At 42.7% G+C, this 24379-nt stretch overlaps 1 protein-coding gene and 1 non-coding gene across 3 annotated transcripts in view; both read right to left on the bottom strand.

Moving 5' to 3' along the window:
- Positions 1-3: 3 nt before the first annotated feature.
- On the bottom strand, positions 4-74 carry trnag-ccc (transfer RNA glycine (anticodon CCC)). The gene has a single exon. It is a non-coding gene; the product is annotated as a tRNA-Gly (tRNA).
- Positions 75-11449: 11375 nt separating this feature from the next.
- LOC148317514 (glutamate receptor ionotropic, NMDA 2C-like) overlaps positions 11450-24379 on the bottom strand; it is a 29675-nt gene continuing 16745 nt past the window's right edge. For both annotated transcript variants that reach the window (XM_088284697.1, XM_088284696.1), the window contains 8 exons: positions 22762-22930; positions 20844-20997; positions 20560-20685; positions 19660-19889; positions 18020-18180; positions 17328-17515; positions 16005-16237; positions 11450-14574 (listed from right to left, as the gene is read on the bottom strand). In XM_088284697.1, coding sequence (XP_088140823.1) covers positions 13069-14574; positions 16005-16237; positions 17328-17515; positions 18020-18180; positions 19660-19889; positions 20560-20685; positions 20844-20997; positions 22762-22930 — 2767 coding nt within the window. In that variant the 3' untranslated portion in view covers positions 11450-13068. The remainder of the gene's footprint in view (positions 14575-16004; positions 16238-17327; positions 17516-18019; positions 18181-19659; positions 19890-20559; positions 20686-20843; positions 20998-22761; positions 22931-24379) is intronic.

The raw sequence follows: 24379 nt of genomic DNA, 5'->3' as shown, positions 1-24379 counted from the left end.
CCGTGCGCCGCCCGGGAATCGAACCCGGGTCGCAAGAATGGGAATCTTGCATGATACCACTACACCAGCGGCGCTGACTGACCGACACTACCTATAATACTATTATCAATACGGTTTAAACTATTTTCTGCTTTTTTTATATGCTCTGGTATTTTGAATATGCAATTTCTTCCACATATAATATCAAGACACTTCAAACTTGACGCTCGTTTTGGAAAGCGACTTCTTTATTCCGGACAACGCCGTCTTTCGACTTCCGCCGCGTGACGCACGCATTCTTGGTCGGGGTATCGTCGCCACGTCATCGACATGCGCAATGAATGGCAATCTCAATTTGTTTATAAAATCGATCGTTTATAAAATCCTTAAAAAATATAAAAACTGCAAAAATACCGGTAAACATTGTCAACGTAAAAATGTGAAACGGTAAAAGAAGCACAGATCTGTACTCTGTGTAAACGGCGTTGCTGTACAAAATTGTAAATGAGTTTGAATGGTTGCAAAATAACCACTAGGTGGGGGTATTGCGCTGTGTATGAACATCCAACATGACTGCAGAAATTAAATATTAAAACAATCACTTTGCCAACTTTGTCTCCATTTTTGCACCTTCGATAACTCTCGTATTATTGCCTTTGCTACGCAAAAGTTGTTCAACTATACATTTGTGGTAACCCTAAATTTTAGAAAGGAGGAAGCCTTTCGGAGTAATTGCAAAAAAAAAAAACATGTTCAACAAACAAAAGCAGACGAATTGAATTGATTCAAATTTTCCAGATGACCACGACCTGGATGACTAAATTACACGGACACAACTTGCTCCCACTTTGCCGAAAACGTGCATTTGAGGTGAGTTGAAGACGAAATTGCGCATAGGTGCAAATCTAAATATGAATGATTGTCTATTAGTGCCTTGTGATTGGCTAGCGACCAGTCGAGGGTCAACCCTGCCTCTCACCTTACGGATAGATGCATTATTACTTCGAAGCAGCTGCAGGGCTCCTGAGCAATCAATCCTAACTTTATTACTTCAGCCGCTTCAAAATTTAATGTGATCGAGATGAGGCGGTGAAGTTATTTAGGGGTTGACTAGCTCAATTGTCCTCAGTTCAGAGGCCAGACGCTTCCAAAAGGTCACGCATTTTAAGGGTTAATGGATGTCACGACGCAAAAAGTCAAGTCATGCATTTTTTTTTTTTTTTTTTGCAGATGTAACGCAATGCACATTTGGCAAAGGTAAATTAAGTGTGCGTTTTAACACACATTAATTTAAGTGGGTTCAATAATGAAAACTAATCTAGCAAAATGCAATAGAAATCAAGAGGATACATTATTTTATTTTATTTTTTTTTACATTTATGGCAACAGGATTAGCATGAAAATCACTCAACGGCAATAGGACTTTTGTTTTAAATAACATTTTGGAAGGTTAATATTTAAGTTAAAATTACTACTGGTCAACTATGCCCAAATTTGCTCACCACTGTCCATCTTGTGTCAGATATCAATTAAAAAAAAAATTAGTTGGTGTCACAGGACTGGAATTGCTTAATGTCACAAAGAAGTGTCGCCGCCTCCTTTTTTAATCCGACTGTGCAAGATGTGTACGCGTGAATACATTACTGGCAATAAAATTCTCATCAATAATTCACGGTGCAATTCTTCATCATACGAAACTTATTTTGCTTCCCTTATTGTTCCTTTGTCTTTGCAAATGACTGATTTGAACTTTAATCCTCGTGTAGGTTGTGACATAATTACATCATCTTTTCTCGGAAATTATAATTACTTCATCTGTGCTGCTTATTTTTGAGTCACCATGCCCCAACTGAAATTAGTTCAGGATTGTCCTGTTCAGTTGCAGCCAGGCTAAGACTTTGATTAAAATCAATTCAATTCTTAGTGACAACGGACGAAGAGTCGGGAATGACCGATGTGTAAACTGACCAAAGGTTAGATTCGTTAATCATTGCTCCTGGTTGAGCTGCCACGAGAATCAGGCATCGGGAAGGAAAGCACAACAGATGGTTGACGAGAGATTATCACGACGGGAAGAAGAGCCATGAGGCCAATTAGAGGCGGGGATGGGGATACACAGATGGCACGAGGACCAATGAGAATTCTTCTTACTTAGCCACCGGACACATTTTGTAGTCCCGTTAAACCTGATGAGCAGCAACAATGACATTGGTTCGCATGTTGAGACATTTATTTGTCTCCAACCCCCGTTATTTATGTTTTAAATGCTACACAAGGTAACCAAAATGTTAGAAAAATCATTAGCATGATGCAGCGCACAGAAACAAATGACAAAAAAATTGCTAAAATGGGAATCATAACTCAAAGTGCTTCTCAATTATTTTCTGTCACGCCCCCCCCGCCCCCAAGCCAGAAGAAAATAATTTAAATAATTTACCCCACCCCCCACACCACCCACTCTTCGCTGCAACTATAAATAACGGCATTTTAGTTGCAAAAAAAAAAACTACACTAGAGTTACTCGCTACTCACAATGGGCAATGAGAGCGCCACTGCCATCTACTGGAGTGGATGTGCAATTACACTTTTTTTTTTTTTTTTTTTTTTAATTACACCTTATTGTAGTACAGCGGGGGGGGGGAAAGTATTTGAGAAGCATGGGTATAAAGTAACAGAACAGGCAACAGCAATCAAATCCCTCATCAGATTAACGGTCGTTAGAATTTGGCAGAGTGTAAATTTTAATCTTACCTCGGGCCTGGCGACCCACTGGGAAAGGACTTTGCCCAAAACTGGGATGACTGACAGTTCCGCGGCAAGGAATATGCAAATCAACTCTTTGGTGGTCCCTGGGTATGATTTTTTTTTTTTTTGTTAAGCTAATTGGCCAAATTAGCGCCTCAAATTAGCCATGCAACTGGATCCAAAAAATGGGGTTTTCGTCTTTGTCCGCCAATCGAAGGGCCGCATGGATTCTCACTTTGCTCTTTCGGTACCCTTCCACCACAAAAAAAGTATTCAGCTCACAGGGCTGAATACATCAAGCCTGATTAGATTCTTAATATCAGCCCAAGGTGGGACCGTTCACAAGACTAATTTCCACTCCCGAGTGTCAACAAGTTCTTCCCGGCCGGGTTTTGTGCGCAGATACAAAACTTACACCATCAGTCATCCTCCACTCGGCTCGTTTCTTCTCCCGACGTGTCGGCCGGTGTCTCCCGGCCCGTCACTGAAGCCCGACAGACTGATGGACGCTCTGTCGAGGGAGGGCCGCTCACAGCTGTCTCACTCATTAAGGAGATTTCCCTTCCACATGTGGCCCTTCACGCCGTCATGTGGGGGAATTTTTGATGGGATGTCTTTAATCACCTTTGAACTCTCACGAATTCTCCCAAAAAAGAAAAAAAAAAAAAAGTGGGTTCCAGCTTGGCCCAATGAATTAATAAAAGCCACCGGTGGATAGTTTGAATTGCTACAAAGGAAACGAAGACGTGGAGGAGGAGCAACAAGCCAGACATGTTAGCGGATTGTCTTCATGAAACATGACAATTTTCCGCCTTTTCAATCCAACGGAATCCGTGATGAGAGGCTGACAGAAAAGGTGGAATAATTTGGACCCACAAGACATTCGGCTGTCAACCGCCACATCCTTCCGTCTGTGGGACGTAGACGAAAGTTGCTCTTCTTCGGAGCGTCTCACTCAAAATTCACCAGCGGAGCGAAACGCACTGGCTGGACTCGACAACTTGAAACGTAATTCAATGTCGGGATGTTTCATGATTTGAAGTTTGGATTGATCAACCAAGAGCCAATGATGAGTCATGGTTGGTTTGTAAACTAACCAGTAATAAGTAAGCATCACTGCTTACGACCACGAGGTTGTCTACGTAATGATTGACAGTCGAGAAGGCGGGACTTAAAGTCGTTGAACACTAATTGGTCAATTTGCAGGAGCGTAAGTCAGAATCTCGGAGCACGAAAATGTTCAATTTGTTTGCGGATTTCCTCTCTGCAGAGCTGTCTATCATCCCAAAAGACAGAGTGCTTCCCCGTGGGTCACGTGATTTCCCAGTCTAAAAGGGGGCTGAGGCCTAAATTAGTATTAAAAAAAAAAAAAAAAAAGAACCAATCCGGCCGATTCAGACAAATTGTTTTTGCTTGACTTCTCAGCTCGATAGCTCTTTGAGTCTCCCCTGGCTCCAATTTGTGTTCCTGGGTGAAATAAAACAGTAGGGTGCAGGAAAAACATACTCACCAACAAACACCAAAAAAAACAAATAAATGGTGGCATTAGGCCACACTAAATTCAATGACCACAATACCACAATGCCCATAACAATCACTGAGGAAAATGGTTCCGTTGTGACCCGAAAGACAAAAGAAAGTCTAAATCCGGGGTGGGTAAATTTTTCGATTGGTGGGCTACAATGGGTTCTAAAATTTGACACAGGGGCCGGACCAGAAGCAGATGGATGGAATGTTTTGGGAACCTCACCTCATCGGGTAAAAAAAAAAAAAAAAAAATTAATTTAATTTTAAATGAAAGTGAACAAAAGCACAGTATTTAGAAAATAAAACTTTAATTGTTATTCATTGAATTTTTTTCCAAATTCAGCGGGCCGGATTAAAACATTTAACGGGCCGCATATGGCCCCCGGGGCGTAGTTTGCCCACCCCTGGTCTAAATGGACAGACCTGGATAATTTTTTTATTTATTTTTTTTTTTATGAAAGGGGCGTTATCCTGCTCGATAACAAATATCCATCATGACGATCGATAAAGAAAAACAGCAAGACACCTGTGTGAATAAATTAGAATTAGGAAGCGTGTGATTTTTGATTCATGTCACACGGCGAAATGCGACATTGTTCATTTGTCCTTTACGCTCGCCCTCACCGGCGTGAGTGCGTGCATGCGTGTCATATTCATCAGATATTGACCACGTCTGTTTTGCCGGCCCAAATCAATCCGCTCGCGTGTAAAGAATGAGGAGAGAAAATAAAATGACGAAAGGTTGAGTCGCCGGCGACGGCGAGACGTTAAGTCACGTTTTAAACCCTCAACTGATATTTCCTTTGAACTTTTCAGCGCGTTGCGAGTCGGGCAAGTCGTTTTTACGAAAGCTGCAGGTATTATCTCGAACGTAATCATCATTAGCGTCAACACGGGGCCCAATCTTTCCTGCCCTCGGGGCCGCTTCCTTCGCCGTCGCTCGGCTCGCGTCGTCCATCACTGCGGCCGGCGGTAATAACCGCAAATGACAGCCGTGATTCATATACGCTGTTTTTATTTTATTTTTTTTGCCTCAACGGAAGACGGCGTTTACTTGACATACAGCAGGATGTTATTTATTTATTTATTTTTGTAATATTAATAAAATCTAATCGCTGCAATGAATCAGAACGGTTTTTGAGCACCGTTGAGTCATTTAAAAAAAAAAAAAAAAAAATCATTCTTCAAATACTCAAGTCGCTATGAAGTGCTTCAAAAAAGTCCTGGGTGTATATTTAGTTCATGTGAGGGCTTAAAAAAAATCACTTCAAAGTATCTTTGATGGGCTTCTGTGAGGTCAAAGTGCGAACTAATATTAGTTTTTCTATTATATAATTTCATTCTGAATCACATTGAAGCTTTTCGAATTGAGGTTCAGGATTCTGGTTGCGTCATGCTCGGGTTCGGTCCAAGTGGTTAGTTTTTGGGTTATGGGTCTGGGTTATGGCATGGATTTGGTAAATCTAAGACTTTTCCCATTCCAACATGTCAACTACGGCATCTTGGGTGGAAAAAAAAAAATGGATGAGTGCGTCCTTACCATTCGACCTGCAACCATCGCTGAACCCAGTGCATCATTTTGATCCAAGACCTCATTTATTGCCATCATCTTTGACCTTCGCCGTCCAGGCTAACCGATGTGCCGGCGGGACGCATGATGGCGAAGCGGCAGCGTTGCATGATGGGAAGAAAGACCAATAACAAATGTTAAATGATTGGTTGACACACCTCTTGAACATAAATATTTATCAATTATGGGATGCACGATAACATGTGCAGTAAATTCCTGCTTTTCCCAACCGACACTGATTAAAAAAATAATTTAATCAAACATTATTATTTAAAAAAAAAATAAAATGGTGACAACAACAATAGCAATAAAATAATGCATATTTTAATAAATAAATAAATAAATAATAATAATAATAATACTAATGAATATATATTTATATATATATAAATAAATAAAATAACTTGGGGGAAAATGCTCAATTTGGATTGAACTTGCTTCGTTGACTAAAAATAAAAAATAAAAATAATAAATAAATCTGCTTTGACAATTTGATAATAAATTTCGAACTTTAAATTGAATCAAAGGTCACTTCAGTTTTGTGACGTCTTACCGTTGGCTTGTCCTAATTTTCATGGAAACAAAAAATCAGTCCCAAAAGATTGCAGTGGCGTCTCCACCAAGTTGTTTGTGGTTCAAAAAGCGGGTCAATGACGCAATATTTTATGTTTTTATTGGAGCGTTTCGTCCTGCGAAACAAACCCTTGCGGTTGTTTTATTGCGGCGCACTCCATTTCCGTGACATGAAACCATCATGATCGTCGGCACCTTTTCATTGGTTCTACTTTGAGTGTGTGTGTGTGTGTGTGTGTGTTGTCCTATCATGGAGTATTGATGGCGACGATCTTGAAGATGACATTTATCGCTTCAAAGAGGACAAAGAGGCGGATCTGCCGCATTCAGAGGCGTCCACGCTCATTTCGCAGAGGTCAGGCTGCTTCACTACGTCCCATGTTCATTTCATGTATCGCCATTGTAGGGAAAAAAAAAAAGTTTAGCGCGTGACTCGTTTGCCATCAGTTAGGTTACGGCCAGTCGCACTTCTCAGGTCGCGTTCCTATTCATGCCGATTTCCCGGCTCGGGCCTTTAAATGAGCGGCGACGTGATCATCTATCTCAAACCGTCGCATACTGAGTTGAGAGCGAGAGGCGAAGGGGGGTGTAATTTCGACGCAGCATTTAATACTCTTTAATTCGGCCTTATCACATCAGGCGCCGCTTCCTGTTTGCCTCTCGTATTTCGAAAATGCGCAGACTCGTTTCAACCGAGTCCCACAGGACCTTAATGTTCCATTCAAACCTCGGCTTTTGTGCCTCAAATCACAAAAATGACGGTTGTAGGGTCACGGCATTTTAGGTGAGTCACACCTTTAGATGTTTTTACGCGGGTGAAATTGGGACGTTTACTGTGAAAATGAAAATGTGCGCAGGTTGTGTGCGAAAGTACGCCTGCGGGGAATTTTGGGAGGTCACGGACAAATTGAAGGTGTGCAAAGTGTCACGGAACCTTTTAATGACTTTACGCTCCACATCCCCTTGCCCATCTTTCTTGCCCTGCAACCCCAAAAGGACAAAATGAGAAGCGGCAACAGCTGCAAAATGAACATCGTTGTGAACTCTGCCCCCCCGGGAGATAACGTATGGATGTGGGAAGCAAGAAATCTTCACGCTGTATTTTTCTCATTTCATATATTCTAAAAAAAACACGTTCCCTCTAAGAAAACCAGAACAGTTCAGTTCTGATTGATTTAACACCCAGAGAGTGTTACTTTAGCTTTTGTGCTAACGGTTAGCATGTTAGAGTTTCAGCTTACTGTTAAGTCACAATCACTTTCGGTATGCTTTCATATTAAATTCCAAAGCCTGTAGTGCTGTTTTTTTTTGGTCATCTTTAGTTTTCCGTCAGTAAGGCGTTGTGTGTTGTCGAAAAAAAAAAGCAACATCATGTGTAGCCTCTGGCTAAACGACCTGATTTAGCATCTGGACCAGTGAGTGAGAGAGAGACAGAAGGAGGACGAGGAGATGGACAAGTATTCAGCGACGCTGTAAAACACGACGGAAAGTCACTGTGGAAAAGATTGTCCTTTTCTTGAAAATTGCTTATCTCAAAAGGTTGGTTGTGTTTATTAATAATCTAGAAGGAATATGAAAAAGATCAACACTCGAAACAATCTGGATGACTGTCCCAGTGTTCGTAAACCCAGCGGGTTTTGGAATTATCTCCCCAAATTTCTAATAGCCACTGCTGTCTTTTTGATTTCCTCCGGGACGCAGACTGAAATGGACTTAGCTCAAGTCAGGGTACGTCACATCGGTCTCTTCTATTACATCCTGTTCTTGCAATGTCACCCACAAGAAACTCGAGACATCCCATTGATTAACAGATTGCCAGAAGAAAAAGAGAATTGTGACGAATTTGCTCTCCACCAGAAAGGATTTCTTCCGGAGTGCTTTGCAAATTCGGTCAGGTACACCAAGAACCATCAATCATGCCTATGGTGGTCCGAGACCGGACTGGGACTGATCCGTTCAAATCGCCTGTTCGTCTAATGACTTTGTGGTCTTTGTGGGGTAGACGGATCCAAAAAAGCTCGGTTGGGATTTGAGCGATTGGTACCGAAAGACAAATCAGCAGAATTCATGGCACTGGACTGATCCTAAGGAAGAAGGGATCAAAGAAGGAAATATTGGCGAATGTAAGTATCTGGCAGAAGGCAATAAAGAGAAAGAATAGCGGCTAGATTGGAACTGGAACCAACAGATCTGATGATCTGAAGCTTCGTTAATCGATTCAACGGGTTCTCCACCCAATGCTCGGTATGCTTCTGAAGGATCCAGACTGGGTTCAGTTCAGATAAAACCAAATTACTAAATTTCTAAAGTATCTGAGTATCATCTAGCCCTTTCACTGCATTTTTGTCAACGATATTGTTTGTCTTCCGTCCTCCAGATATGGACATTTTCCAGAAGAATGAGTCAAGCTTCTGGCTATTGGGTCACAAAACCGGCTTTGTCTGTTGTCATCCCGGGAAGTGACGGTGTTCTGTGGGGCGGGATGCTGGGCCGTTGGCAGCTGACCCCGAGAAGCTTTGACGATGTAGCGGCTGCCAAAAGGGCCCCATAATCTTGGAAGAGTGAAAGGAAAATGGACGGTGTGTTTGCCGCAGGGTGCGATACCCGCTACGCAACCCAGCGACCCGTTCCTCCTCGGTCATGTACTTGGTGCGCTTCAGTGTTTGTCCTTTCGGGTTTCTGGCTGATGATGGATCGTGCCGGATGGAAGGCAGCACCTGGATGTGCCGCATCCAAATTGCCCCGCAGACACTCATCGGAAAATTGGTGCGCCGGTAGATTGGCGGATGCGGCCTAATGGAATTTGTGACAGTGGTGACGGGATGAAAAATCAGGCCGACTGCCAAGCTGATGAGAACAGCTTGATGGCGGTGAAGGAAGATGCTGAGCCACGCCCGTGTAGCATTTACCTTCGGCGGAATATTTTAGACTTGATGAACGGGAAAGCGGGAGGTTGTGATGTCATTCATAGAAAAACAAGTGGCTTTGATTTGTCAATTAAGATGCAATCTGTCTCATTAAGTCGCTTAGCCTCGATTTAACTCACTGACAGACGCATTCCCCTGCCGAGAGCTCCATTATCCATCATCACCCCGGCTATTTTGGAGATTGCAAAGGACGTTTAATATTTAAACTCGCACAATTGGGGGGAGGAGGGGTTATTTCTCTGGATTCCATCGTTATTGTTCCGCTTATTTGATTACATTCTTTCCACCACCCCCGCCTCGTGAAATCTTGTCTGAATGGGAGGCAGGGTCTGGTTTCCGGGGCTGCCTGAATGGGTCGAGATGGGAAACGATTGTGCCTGGAGATTGGCCCAGTAATTAACGTTCCTGCTGGCTGGCAGATCCAATCGTATCGGATTGGGAGACAAGCTGCGGCCTGGGCCCGAGACACACACACACACACACACACACACACACACACACACAATAGACAGAGAGTGGTTTTGGCAGTTTTCGGTGATAAACCTTTGATCATACCCTCTAATCCCAACCCTAATTTGTAAGGCCTAACCCAAAACTAACCAGACTTTGTTTTTTTATCCTAATTCAAACCTCTAAACCTTTATCTGAACCTTTGCCTTGTCCCCCTGCCTCAAATCTCCAACATTGAACCATTTACCGAAAAACTAACCTGAACTCAGAACCCCTAATGTCACCGGTATGCCGGCCGATTTTAGCTGTTGTTTCTTCATCCAATCCCGACGCTAGCCCCGATTTTATTGGAACAAATAATTGTCAGATTATACTTTGAAGGATTCGTTTGCAAACTGCCGACGTCACAACGTCAAAGGCGGTCTGCCGAGGACGCCGCATTGCGACTTTCATCTTCTTTGACGAACGAGGTTTCCAGACACCTTCGCAGGGATTTCTACTCAAACGTCTCCCACTTTTCCTCCGTATTCTCTCATTAACACCCCTCGTCTCGCAACCACAGAAATAGATCTCTCACTTGCCTTCCCCACCTGTTCTCGTGTATATCTCGGCCCCCTCGCGTCGCTCCTTTCGCCACCCTATCGTTGCAATGCCTCGCTGTTATCTCCTCTACTCAGTCACCTAAGTGTCTCCCTCTCTTGTGCTTTTGATCTATCGGCGCTCTCGGACCAACTGTCCTCAGTCGACGTAGCCCCAACTTTTTCCACCTCGAGTCATCCCACATGGTCTTATCTACTTCACTCCGACTCTTTTCACCTCACTCCCACACCCTTGCAGTTTCATCTACAAGCCTTTTTGTCTCAAGGTGACTTGGAGCAGCTATTAACTGGACGTAAAAAGTAATTTATTCGTTGTGGGGAGGTTTGAGGGGAGTGGATTGGATTATTTGTGTGCATACAAACATTATCGGTAGACAGGAGTCCACGGAACTGCCACGTTAACATTTGGAGGTTATGTTTTTTTTTTGTTGTTGCTTTCCTTTGGTCTGATTTCTCATCACAATTCTGTAACCTTTTCTTAATAGTTGTAATGTTCTTTAATCAAAAACGGGAATAGGGCTAGACAGAGGATAAATGAGAGAAAATAGAGGAGGAAGTAAGAATTTAACTCAGAAACCTAATCCTAACCTCTAACCCAGGCATGGGCAAACTACGGCCCGGGGGCCACATGCGGCCCGTTAAACATTTTAATCCGGCCCGCCGAACTTGAAAAAAATTGAATCAATAATCCTTGTTAATGTTTTTTTCTCCGATGCGGTGAGGCGACCAAAAAACACCATCCATCTGTTCCTGGTTTGGCCCCTCTGTCAAATTTTAAAACCTATTGTGGCCCGCCAATCAAAAAGTTTGCCCACGCCAAACCTCTTACTTAACCTTTACTTCCACCCAACGTGTAACTCCTAAGCATATACGGGAATGAAAATCTTAAACACTGTCCTAACCCTAACCTTTAACCCTACTCCCAACCTTAAACCCAAATGGCAAACGCTAACACCTAATCTGAACCCCCAAACCCTATTCAGAACCGCGAACTCACACCCCTTTGTGAAGGTAAAACTCTCGCTTAGCTTGCCGACACGAATCAGGATGGGCTATTTACAAAAATAGACACGCATGTGTAGTCTTCCAAAAAGGCTCTTTAATTGGTCTAAGTGATTAATTACAGGGTGAGGGCAACGGGTAATATAGATAGTATAATAGCTTTCAATCACCTCATTTAAAAATTGATCATTAAGCAATTAGAAGTGGCGGGAGGGAAGCAGGGACGACGAGGGAATACAAAAGAGTGGAAAAGAGAGGGCGATGAAAATCCTAATAGGCAAACTGAGCGCGGTAGTACAATAGTAACAAATATGCTAGCTTGACACAATGTGCCAGTAACGTGATTAGAAAATTTGTGAGTGACTATAAATTCCTATTGTAAGTAGATTATATGATGGACACTCAAATAACACATTTTCGTCTTACAGATATAACATTTTGGAATAAATATTCTACGTCAGGTGAGGCCCTTGTGTGTTCTCTGTGCTGTATTGCGGCCCCGCAAAGTGACCCAGTGAAGAGCCCATGGTTGAATGAATAAGACACCTCGTGCTGGTCAGTGCTGTCCAGATACCATTCTTGCAGTTTGTGTTCATGTGGACTGCGTTTCACAAATCATCTTCTTGCCCAAAACATTTCTTTTTTTGACCATTTGGCGGCAGTAGAGCTACATTGTGTTACATTAGTTAGCAAAATGTTCTTTAGTTCAGTCCGTTTGAGTCCAACCTCCTTCGACTTAGCTTTTTTTTTTTTTTGGTCTCTGTCAACCCCTGAGGGAAATATCGGGCTCTTTAGCTGCTACACGCGTCGATAATGTCATTCAGTAGCGGCTAACTGGAGACACATTCGCAAGGATACCCACAACATGTAAAAGGCTAAGCTAGAACAGATCAAACCGTGACTGACTGAGCTTTGCTACGTTTGCTTGTTAGCAGGTTACTTCCTGGTTGTTGGGATGACGTAATTATTTTATTTTGATAGAATTGGACATTGACAGTCCCAGGATTTTAGAGAGGGTGTAAGGCTAGTGTTGGAAGCTAGGTTAAGGTTAGCAATTAGCATTAGGAGGATGTTTAACAGGGTCGTGTAATCCTGCTAACAAACAAGCTAGCCGACCAACAAACGCCATCAAAACGTGTAACAATAAGCTTAGACAAAGCTTACGGATCCGTGCGACTCTTCTTCTCCGACGATAATAATCTACAGTAATATGTTGTTATAAAAATAGAAAGCCGCTTTGAAGAAGTTACCTGATGTCTGTTTGCAGATGTCTCAAACTGATTATGTCATCCTTGCAAAGCTCTGCAACTGTCAAAACATTTTCTAAACTCTTCACATGTGCATTCTTTCATGACACGTTGCTACAGTGCAGCTTTGTGTTTCTTTTTGTTTTTGGTGACAGTTTGGAAAGATGTGATCCTTTAATCCCCGCCGCTATCTCCTCGCAGCTGGCGACATGACACCAGAGTTTGAGTCCCGTCCACGGTAAAATATGCACACCACGAACATCACAGCATGACAATTCTGGTTATACTTCGACCACGCGGCGACACCACGGACAATTCAGTGCACACAAAACGCACAAGCAAGAGGATCCGACCTTAGGTACATATGTTAACATCCATTTTAACACCAGGTCTCCCAAACAACCAGACAAGCCAACCTTCTCCACAGTGGTCAGTTGTAAATTCCCCTTTCACACCTCCGACTCCAAACTGGACACCCGTCTCCAGGGCCGGAGAACGCAGGGGCTCCCCGCTGCCTGGCCGACTCCTCCCTGACTTCCTTGCGTCTCCGAACCAGTCTGGGAGCTCTGATAGATCCCGTAAGCTCCGTAAACGCTGTCCTGGTACAGCAAGGCCCGTTGACCCCTGCATCGTCCCCCACCGCAGGCCAGCAGCTGGCATACGGGGCTGGCTGCTGGATGACCGCCTGGGGCCTGGTTGTGGTTTTGCAGGTTGAGGGGCGAGTGGTAGAGTGGTAGGCCAGGATAGGAGTTCAGGTAGTGGGCATACTGTCTGCTAGCTCTCCGTACCATCCCCTGGCCTAACCCGGCACCGTACCGCACCGCCTCACCATATGTCGGGAGATGGCTGGACTGGGAATACCTCAGTAGTTGGCCTTTACGGCCAGTAGGCTTCCTGTGATCCTCCCTTATGTGGAGGTAGGCCTGGTTCCGCGGGAGGCACAGGTTGTTCCGGAGGTGGGCCGGGTTGTGGGCCTTTGCAGCCGTGGTCGGCGTGAGGATGCATGGGAATAGGTCAGGAAGTGTGGAGGGCGACTGGCTGGAAAGGGATGACTGAGACTCTTCCAGCTGGTGGATTTGCTCACTACCCCATGTTGCTTTCAGGAATGAGGGGCGACGGCGCCTACGTCTTCCCTTCAGCAAGAGATCCTCCGGAGGCCAGGAACTGTAGTTCTCCACCGGAGGACACGTCCCCTCAACCGAGTAGATACTCTCCACGCTGGGGGCAGAGATGTGGTTTCCTTGGAGCTTGTTGGCTTTGAGCTCACTGAGGCTGATTTTATTCTTTTCATGATCCCTGTACTTCCTTCTCTCTGCATCGCCATCTCCACACTGGAAGCTTTTCGACCTCCGTTTCCTCTGGTGGATGCCTCCCTCCGGGTGTTGGTTTTGGGCCAGGGGGGCGGGATGGGAGGTGTAGATGTCAGGCAGCTGCAGGTCTGTGTACGAGATGAATCTCGAGTGGGGGTGGGTGTCCACATAGAGTCGTCCGGTAGTCTGGTATTGCCGGGGATGCTGATGGGGGAGCGTTTCACAGACCGCCAGGTGCGGGCTGCTGAGGCTGGAGACGGGAAGCGGGCGCTCGTACAGACAGGACGTGGAGTGGGTTGGGAGTGTGTAGCGCAGTGGCGTGGGCCTGCTGACACACCTCTGCGGGGAGATGGGTTTCTGCGGGAAGCATGCGTGGTTCTCCGTGACGTACGCAAAGCCTCCGGGGACCGTCTCGGCGGCGACATGGCGGACTGGCAAGCCACCACCACTGTGTCGGCTGAAGTGCTCGATGGTCTTGGTGGCGTTGTCCAGAGAGCTCTCCACATTGGCGGTGGAGACCAAGTCCTTGGCGGTGCGCAGCATCTTCAACATGTTTGCTTGGGCGTAGTTGGATGTCAGGTCGGGTTTGGCCAGACTGGAAGAACGGCCGTGATCTTCCACACCCTTGAAGCAACTGTAGATACCCTGAAAGAGGAAAAAAACGAATGACAATTCTAAAGAATATCCTTGGACCCAACTCAATAGCTGAAGTGTTAGATTTTGGTGCTTTACCAGTCACCACTTTCCAGACAGCTAGATACAAAAGCAAGAACCTTTCCAACTTATTCCAGACACCCTATGAGCCTCCGCATGAATTAACGGCCCACTAAACTCACAAGCCAAGACAAAGCCCCCGGAACGAATCGCGACGCTAACTCTAAGAGAGATTCCCAAAAAAAAGAAAAGCTAAATTTAATTTGGCCCCTCAGGGGACGGATTAACGATCTGATAGTCATTTAGCTGTTAATCTGATAAAAAGTACCCTGATCCGGGCTCAATGGTGTAATTACACCGAAGACTGGCTGGAGTCCATTGACGTCTCAATGGTCGCATTTCGCAAAAATAACGCCGCCATCTAAGCGGCTGGTGATTTACCGCTAATTGCGAATGAGCCTTAAAAGCTAAATTCTGAACATGGATCCAAATTAGTGGTTCTTTTTGCTTTTATCTCCTCCCTACTCTACAGTAAAGGTTTTTAATTACGCCGCGCAAAACATCAATTTAAGCTGATGTGTCAATGGGACTTTGTGTAAAACATTTCCAACGGAGCCGCAACCATTTTCCCTTTACTGAGCTGTTTTGTCAGACAACAGATCCAATTACAGACACCCAGTAAGTCAGTAAAAGTGCCAACATTAGGCAAGCCTCCAGGAACAACAAGCAAGTACTGAGGATGCACAAAACATGACAATGACTTTTTGCTAAATTTAATTTCTAATGTAAAAAAAAAAAAAAAGAAAAAATATTTGAGGGTTAAATTTCAGAACTTTGAAAAAAAATAAGGCCTTAATAATAAAAAAAAGAATTAAAAATATGTATTCAAAGCAGTTCTTATATCCTTAAAAAAATACTGAATTATAATAAATATTTAATTTTTCCATCCATTATCAAGACCTTAATTTTGATATAATTTTTAAATTGAATCATATATTCTATACAATGCTGATTGCAAAGTTCTTAAAAATTCTCTAATTGCAGTTTCAAAGTAAAAATGAAAAAGCCATTGATTTAGATTTTAGGATTATAATAACATTTAATATCCTCAAATCAAATCCTTAATTAAAAAAAAATAAATCAATAAATTTCAATTAAAATGTAATTAAAAGGAAATATTCCAGGATGTCATTGATCCTTAAAAATTTTACATTTTCTTTAAATCTGATTTACACTACTGCAACAAAAATGTCTACTTGAAATAATAATAATAATAATAATAATAATTTCAAGACTGAAATGCCAACAAAAGGTGACGCACAATCTTATTGCGCTTTTCAGTCAATTTTTTTTAGTTTTTAAATACTTAGAGAATCCAAGTGGCCATATTTCCCACCTCCACTCGAACCGGCAGGACTCACCCGACTGATGGCCAACAGGAAGTCGAGCTTGTGAGACTTGTGCAGCGAGTGGCGGAGCTTCCAGTAGAGCAGGTGCTCCCAGGCGAACACCAGCAGGCTGAGGCCCATGGCCACCAGCAGCATGTAGAAAACGCCCGCCATGTTGTCAATGTCCAACTTGCTGCTCATCACCTCGTTCTTCTCGTTCTGGCAGATGCCTGAGAGCCACACCGTCTCCAGGCGCTGCGTGTCACCTGGAATGGGGCGCACGTGCAATACCGTTAAATAAATAAATAAATAAATTAATTAATTAAATTAAATTAAATTAAATTAAATTAAATTAAATTAAATTAAATTAAATTAAATTAAATTAAATTAAATTAAATTAAATTAAATTAAAATTAAAATTAAATTAAAATTAAATTAAAATTAAATTAAAATTAAATTAAAATTAAATTAAATTAAATTAAATTAAATAAACACAGCAGGCGCATGGCCCGTCGTATCACTCGGTTGTCCATAAGCATCATGGAAAGCACAAAAGAATATGTTTATGGATATGTGTTGTGACTTAAAGCTCTCCGTGGAGGTAGGAATATTAACTCCATACCAACAGCCTTCATGGTTTCTTTATGTCCATGTATACGTTGTGTGTGTGTGTGTGTTTGTATAATGTAGATAATCACACACTCTCGCCATTCCCGGGGATTTCATTTTTCACCCAATGCCTGCCTTCTTGCTGCAAAACAAACTGCTGCATAGCAATAAGGGGACTGCAGTCATCCATATCTTTCCTTTTCATGCGGTTAGGCGCAGGATGCGAGTGAAAAAAAAAAAAAAAAGTCAAGGAATGGTCATATATTCTGTGATACATAAATCTTCAAAATAGGGATGTCAGAATTAAAGCGTTGGCTCGTGATTTTTTATTTTAAATAAAATTTATTATAAATATTTGAACTCAGTTACTTCTCATTATTTGGTAATTTTAGAAGACGTTATTCAAGTAAACACCGTTAAAAGCTTCGCGAAAAATAGAAAAAAAATAATGTGATTAATCGCAATAAATTATGGAATTTTTTTGCAATTAATTAGTTAAAAAAATATATATTTTATTACATTTTTTAATTTTTAAAATTTAATCGCTTTGACATCACTAGAGTTAAAAATTGTGATATATCTTTCTCATTTTCAAGGCGACAACTCCACTGATAAGACCATGACATTTCCCTCGAGAACACAAACACAGCAAGGCAGGGGTCCACGTATTTGTCTACTCAACTCGACACAAAAGCCTCGCGAAAGATTTATTTATTTATTTTTATTTTTTTTTGATCGGTCACCCACCGTCGCCGAGGAACTGCAACAGCGCCAGGTCGATGAGCCTCTTCCAGCGTGAGTCTTTCTGCAGGGCGATGCCGTAGCCGGTGGTGGCAAACACTTTGCCGCTGCCGATGGTCACCAGCTTGCAACCTTCGTCCTTGCCCGCCATGTAGTTGAGCACGGCCGCGTCGTAGATGAACGCGTCCAGCTTGCTGCACGACAAATTAGTAGGAAGGACTTTGGGATTATGTGAAAATGTTAAACTTCTTAACTAGTTGACTCATTCACTGCCAGCCCGCGTAAAATTAATGTTCGTTTTGGCGTCCATACACGTCAACGGCAGTGAATGAATGATGAATTTTCAAATATTTTTTTTCAATTTCTGTATGCTGTGAAAAATCCTCATTGCTAGACATTTCCAGCAAAATTCTCTTGAGAAAATTGACCGTGACATCAATCTGTCTTTTTTACTCTCCCAAATATAGGCCAATGCCCCTCACTCCACTCCCACACATAAAAAAAAAACCTATAAGACAGCACTTTGAAATACAAATGAGGCACTAGACGTGATTTTCTTGATCTAAAAATATATCCACCACATTCCTGAAATATGCGCTACTAAAAAAAAAAAAAAAAAGTGTCATCAAATGAAGTGGCAAGAGGGCGAGTTAAAAATAAGTCTTTTGTGCGGTTAAAAAAAAAAAAAAAGACCGTACCCCGTTTTGAGGCTGTCGAGCGCCTCCTCCACCCCCTTTTGGTTGTACTTCATCATGTGCGTGTGCATGTCGGGATAGTTGCTGCGGATGTTGCGCTCGGTGCTGCCGTTCGGGACCGTCCCGAAGCGGAAGGGGGGGTAGTGCTCGTGCGGCTTCTGGAACTGCAGGGAGACCAAGGAGACGTGATGACGGGATGAGAGGAAGAAAAAGGAGGAGTGGAGTGGAAAGAAGAGGGCCTGACGGGAAGGGAGAGTGGGGGGGAAAGAATAAGGAATGCGTGAGTAGTAAAAAGACATGTAAATGAGGAAAGCGGGTGAAGCGAGGACTCGGAGGAAGAATGGAGGTGAAGGCAAGGGGAGGAGGGGGGGGGGGCGGATGAGGCACTTCTCACTTAAATCCAATTTTAGAAGCGTATTTTCTTCGCCGTCGAATCAGCCGCAAGATTCCGAGAGCGCCAAAATGTGTGGCTTTGTTGCTCAGGCCTCACGGGACTGCACGGCCACAAAGAGCTCAACAGAGCGCAGACGATCTCAAAACATGCGAATCTTCCTGGGAGAACAAAGTTACTGTGAACTAACTAACAGACTAACTAACGCACCAACCAACCAATGAAACATAATTAGCGATACGAGCCAACAAACAAACGATCAGAAACTTTGACTAAAGTTACAAATGAATAAACAATAACCCAAGTGATGAACACGAACGAACGGATGAACAATTCTACTTAATAATGAAAAAAAAGTGTAATAAGAAGCCAACAAGCTAAAAGCAAACATAAATTAATTGACTAAATTACAAACTTTCAAATTAAATGGCCAAGGTAACAATTAAATTAAGTAATAAGTAAATCAATAAACTAACAAACTAATAAAAATAAACAAATAAAAAAAAAAAAAAGAAAATTCACTCAACAGAAAATTAATTTCTGAATGGACAGAGAAACAGCAAAAAATAGCAAAAAAATGCGAACTAACCGATAAAGAAACTGACAAAGTGAAAAATGCTAAGTACTATAAGTGTATAAACTAACTAAAAAAAAAATAAAAATAATTTAAAAAAAAAAAGAAAATTCACTAAACAGAAAATTAACTAATTTCTTAATGGACAGAAAAACTGAAAAAAAATAGCAAAAACCAACTAACTAACCGAAAAAAACCTAATAAAGTATCCAATAAAAATTATCAACTAAAAATGCTGGGTACTAACGCACTAACAACCCCCCCCCCTCAAAAAAAAAAAACATTCACTAAACAGAAAAGTAGCTAACTTCTGAATTCACAGAAACCCAAAAAATAAGTGTCCAACTCATGAACAAACTATCAAAGAAACGAATGACCAAAAAATAACTAACTGAAAAATGGAAGGTACGAGAAGTGTACAAACAAATCTAACTCCCAGTAACAGTGAACGGGTGCTTCCAAGAAAGGGTTTCCTGATCGACCACAGGTGACATTTAGCGACGTGTGTATTTTGAAGCAAGATGAGGAATGCGAGCACACAAGGCCGGAATATTGATGGACAAACACTCCTCACAAAAAGTCCACTTTGATTAACGTCACATATTGATTCTCTCTAGGAGGCAACCGGGCTCCCCGCTGGTGCCCGGGCATCCTAAAAGGCTTGGTAGGAGCTCTCACCTTCTTGTCGGAGAGCCCCGACACCGTGTCGATGTACTGCTCTTGAATCATGAAGGCGGCCAGGTTGGCCGTGTACGAGGCCAGGAAGATGACGGCGAAGAAGGCCCAGATGAGCACCATGATCTTGCTGGTGGTGCCTTTGGGGTTCTCGATGGGCACCGAGTTGTTGAACACGATGCCCCACAGCAGCCACACCGACTTGCCGATGGTGAAGGTGGGGCCGCCCGGAGCTGGAGGAAAAGGGCCAGATACGATATCATACACTCCAATTACATGAAATGTGGAACTCAAATTACGATTCACTCCATTTTCCGTCCGAATCCCTCCGAAAATGATTCAAAACGAGTCACTCGATTTATGATCCAATATGTTCCGATCACCGTACGATTCATTGCAATTTCCAACGACACTCAAATGGCGATGCAACGTGAGATCATTTACGCCGCGTACGATATGTGACAGGATTTACTCCGATTATGATGAGAGACAAATCGCTCCGATTATGAAACGATAAGGCTGTGACTCATTCCGATTCGAATCCAATTTGGTAAGATTCCGTCCAATTATAAGATTGAAATTTTTCAATGGCGACACGATATACTCCGATTAAAAACAACACTACGCGTTTGTATCTCAGCTCAAACTTTAGACGGAAAACGTCTCACACGTTCCATCACGCCACAAGCTGAGCGTGAGCCGCCGCCATCATCCATCTTACCTTCGATTAGCGCGCTGACGAACACTAATTAAAAAACGCAAAAGTGACCTTTCAGACCAGCCGAAGCGGGCGCACTCTGTCAGAAGTGCATGCTTGGATTGATTAGCCGCAACCCATGAAGCCGACACGGGCTGGGACGGAGGTGAGCCGGATCGGCTCGGGCCGTTTTCTCCAAAACTCACCTTTGGCGCTCACCAGGCTGCGGTTGTACCCGACTGGGCTGAAGTACTCAAAGACGAAAACCGTCACGGCCACTACAGTCAAGCACATGACGAACATCATGACCCACACGGCCGGACTGTACGGCTCTGCAGAGGAGACAAACGTCAGTAGGCATGGATTTGTTCTTCGGGAGGCGGATGCGGGAGATTTAGTTATCGGCTTAATAGAAAATTTTCCTGAGGAGTTGAGTTTTTAAAAGTAGGCCATCCCGGGAGAAAGCGGGAGGAGCTGTGGAAGTCCTCACCGAGGAAGGCGGACGGGGAGACGGTGCCGTTGCTGCGGGCGACCATGACGCTGATTCCCGTCTCCACGAACGGCACGGAGAAGTCGATGATCTCCGAGCGCTCCTCGTTGATGGTGAGCGAGCCGATGGCCATGTCGGCGCGTCTGTACACAACCTGCAAAGACACGTTTAGCACTTAGGGAATGAGAATAAATGACCTTGGAGATATAACTACAATCAAATGCGCACTTTTCCCTCATTCGGCCACCGTGGCTTAGAAAAGCAAGACTATATATCGATTTGCACCCCTCACAAGTGATTATCGAATCACAGGACACGCGAGGCCTGCGAGAAGGCTCACTGTCACCACCTCGTGATCTGATTGGCTATCGCAACGGTCTATCAACGTCTACTCACACTCACAGACGCCCGCACGGTTCATTCTGAAGGCCTTGGATGAATATAACGTACCACGAGTACTCTGAAATCTGCCTGGCAACACAAGCTAGCTGAATTGTCATTGGATAAAAACTCTCACTTAAAAATATGACATTGGGGTAAAAATATGACGCGAATGTGACAAAATAACATAGGAAAATATGATAAAATAAAATTGAAAATAAAATTGAAAATAAAATTGAAAATAAAATAAAATTAAATTGAATTAAATTAAATTAAATTAAATTAAATTAAATTAAATTAAATTAAATTAAATTAAATTAAATTAAAATAAAATAAAATAAAATAAAATAAAATAAAATAAAATTTAAATTTATTTAAATACGTGTGAAATCAACAGATCATAAATACGATCATAATTTCTTGATTATGTTAGACCAGCAGACTAAAACTCACTTGGTAGGTCTAGCTGAACATTACATACAGCAGTGAATATTCACGTAAGTCAGCGGGCATGTAGACCATCACAAGAAACAAGAAACACTTTTGTGACTAGAATTAATCACAGCTCCAGTACCAATTGGTGGTTTACCTCAAATATTCCTCAATGGCGTATAAGGCATCACTTAATATTTATATTTTCAGAAAACGTAGCGACGTTGCAGCGACGAATCATTTTGCCAGCCATCACAGAATACACGCACACACATAAGCCCTGCACTGTATACACACGCACCCCCACACACACACACACACGCACACACACCGGGAGCAGATGCACATGCAAGGCCCGTCTGTAGAAAAACACCTGCTCGCGTCGCCTTGCTCTCACATGCAGCTCTTTGATGCGGCCCTTAACGCATGCATATGTGCGTGCGTGGCACCATGTGTGCGCGCATGCACGCCGTCACACCAATGACCCACTTTAGAGTCCATCAAAGAAACGACACGGCGGCGAGGCAGGTGTCTGTTGGGAGCCTTTCAGCCGTAATAGCGTGGAGAAAGACGACATAACGCATACATTACAAGTTAATTATCGATTGGTTCCATCTCGAAACGGCTGAAAACCTTCATTCGCCGCGCTTTATTTCGGGTCGAGCGACTGCAGCTTGAACTGCTGCATAAAGACAAATGATGTTTCAAAAATAAGTAAATAAATAAATTAAGAAAAGGTTATAGGGCTCATTTATTGCTTTAAAGCAGATTTTCATTGATGCAAAGCTGATAAAATGTCATTACTCATTTTTAAGACTCGCTGCTAACCGCTTTTCAACAACGTCAAAAAGTTCTTTTGTCACTTCCAAAGAATTCGAAAGTTCGCCCAAACGGCAGCTTTTGAGTCTCGGCTCTCGGCGGTAACTTATGACTGGCAGCAAATTTAAAGATGCAAACGCTTGTTTTGCCCCCGCAGGTGAAAGCGCAACAACACTCGAGGAGCCTGCGGCAAATGTTTTTTTTTTTTGTTCGTTGGAATTGTCGACTTTAGAAGTCGCTGCAAAACTTTTTGTTTCTTTCTTTGATGGAGGAAGGGACCACTTACCTCGCCGATCATCCCGTTCCAGGTGCCCCGCACTAGCTTGCCGTGCTTGCCGTTGGTGACCAAGTAGAGGTCGTAGGAGAATTTGATGGTGCGGGAGAGTTTCTTCAGGATGTCGATGCAGAAGCCCTTGCAGCACAGTTTGGTGTACGACTCCGAATGGCCGATGATGCTGAAGGACAAAAAAAAAAAAAAAAATCTCCAGAAAATCTCTCCGAGGATAAGCATAGATTATAAAAGAAAGGGGAGCTAAAGAGGAACCCTGCGGGATCCCAACAAGAGCGAGGGCACAAAGTTTCATTTGTCATTTATGAGCGCGGGATGCAGATTGAAATTTGTCGAACAAGTAAGTGATTAGTTGAGTAAACGCTACCTTTTGTGTACATGTATATTAAAAAAAAAAAATAAAAACGATAATAATTGTGTTGATGTCCCAAAAAAAAGCTTGACGAGAAGAGAAAGTAGAGGAGCATGCGGGCATATATGCACGAGAAGCGTTTCAAAAGCATTTCCTCGTCCAATCTAATCACTTTCACCCTGAGGACGGATTGCGGCGAGTAGGTGAGTAACTAATTGATTAAATGTTTAAAAAAAATATATAATGAAAAAAAAACAAACAAAAAAAACGTCAAGTGGCAAATTGGTTTGTTTGAGATGTTGGCGGCGGTTCTGACAAATGCTGCATCAATTAATTGCGGTGGATAATGTCGGCCAACTGGCGTCATTATACATGCTAACCCACATGCTCACACACACACACACACACACACACATGCTCGAATCAGCACACGTACAGTCGAGTGAAAGTCCTCGGAGAATTGCAACAGCCTCACGGGCGAGCGTTGCCAAAATGGCCACAATGCAACGCAAAAAAACAAACAAAAAAAAAAAAAAAACATATATTATGGGATGTCAAAGCAGTAGCTAAAAAGGAGGGCATGAGGATGACGACGATGATCACACCTCAAACCAGTGCACTTTGATGATGGATAGCGGTAAACGTGACTCGAGATACAATATTTTTCTTTCTGGACACTTGTTATAATAAGATGAAGAAAATGCTTTCATAAAAGTCATTTTTGATTTTTTTTTTCACAAAAAAAAAAACATACAAAAGCAAATTAAATATTTTTGTATTTTAACAATTTTTTTTTCTGTATTTCTTTTATCTGGTGTCAGCAGGCCAATCAGCTCCTTCCTTGCTTGAAGCCCCGCCCAGCTTCCTGTCAACGATCCACACTTACGGAGAGTATCGTAAAACCTCCCCATGGTTTGGATTTCAAGACAAAGACAAAGACACTTTAAATTAACCAGCTGAGTAAAAAAAAAAAAAAATCTTTGATGTTTTTAGCTGTCAATGGCAGTAAATGAGTTAAAGTTAAGTACCTATATACCTTTTTTTTTTTTTTTTTGGTCCGGTACAACTACCTTTAGAGTGGTTCTATGAAAATGTCTGGCATACTGACTCCTAAGAGGCGCAAGTTCTCCAAACGAGAGCTGAGTGCATGCCATTTGCATAAAATTGCCAAATTTAGATTCGGCTCGCGAGCTTTTTGATCAGTGAAACAAACAAGTGAGCTCGACGCCTCGCTCTTGACCTTGCAAACAAACAAAACATCTT

This window comes from Idiotropiscis lumnitzeri, chromosome 20 (genome assembly GCF_059441095.1).
Source record: "Idiotropiscis lumnitzeri isolate Australia: NSW breed Sydney's pygmy pipehorse chromosome 20, RoL_Ilum_1.0, whole genome shotgun sequence".
Classification (NCBI taxonomy): domain Eukaryota; kingdom Metazoa; phylum Chordata; class Actinopteri; order Syngnathiformes; family Syngnathidae; genus Idiotropiscis; species Idiotropiscis lumnitzeri.
This window is presented reverse-complemented; position numbering and strand designations above follow the sequence as displayed.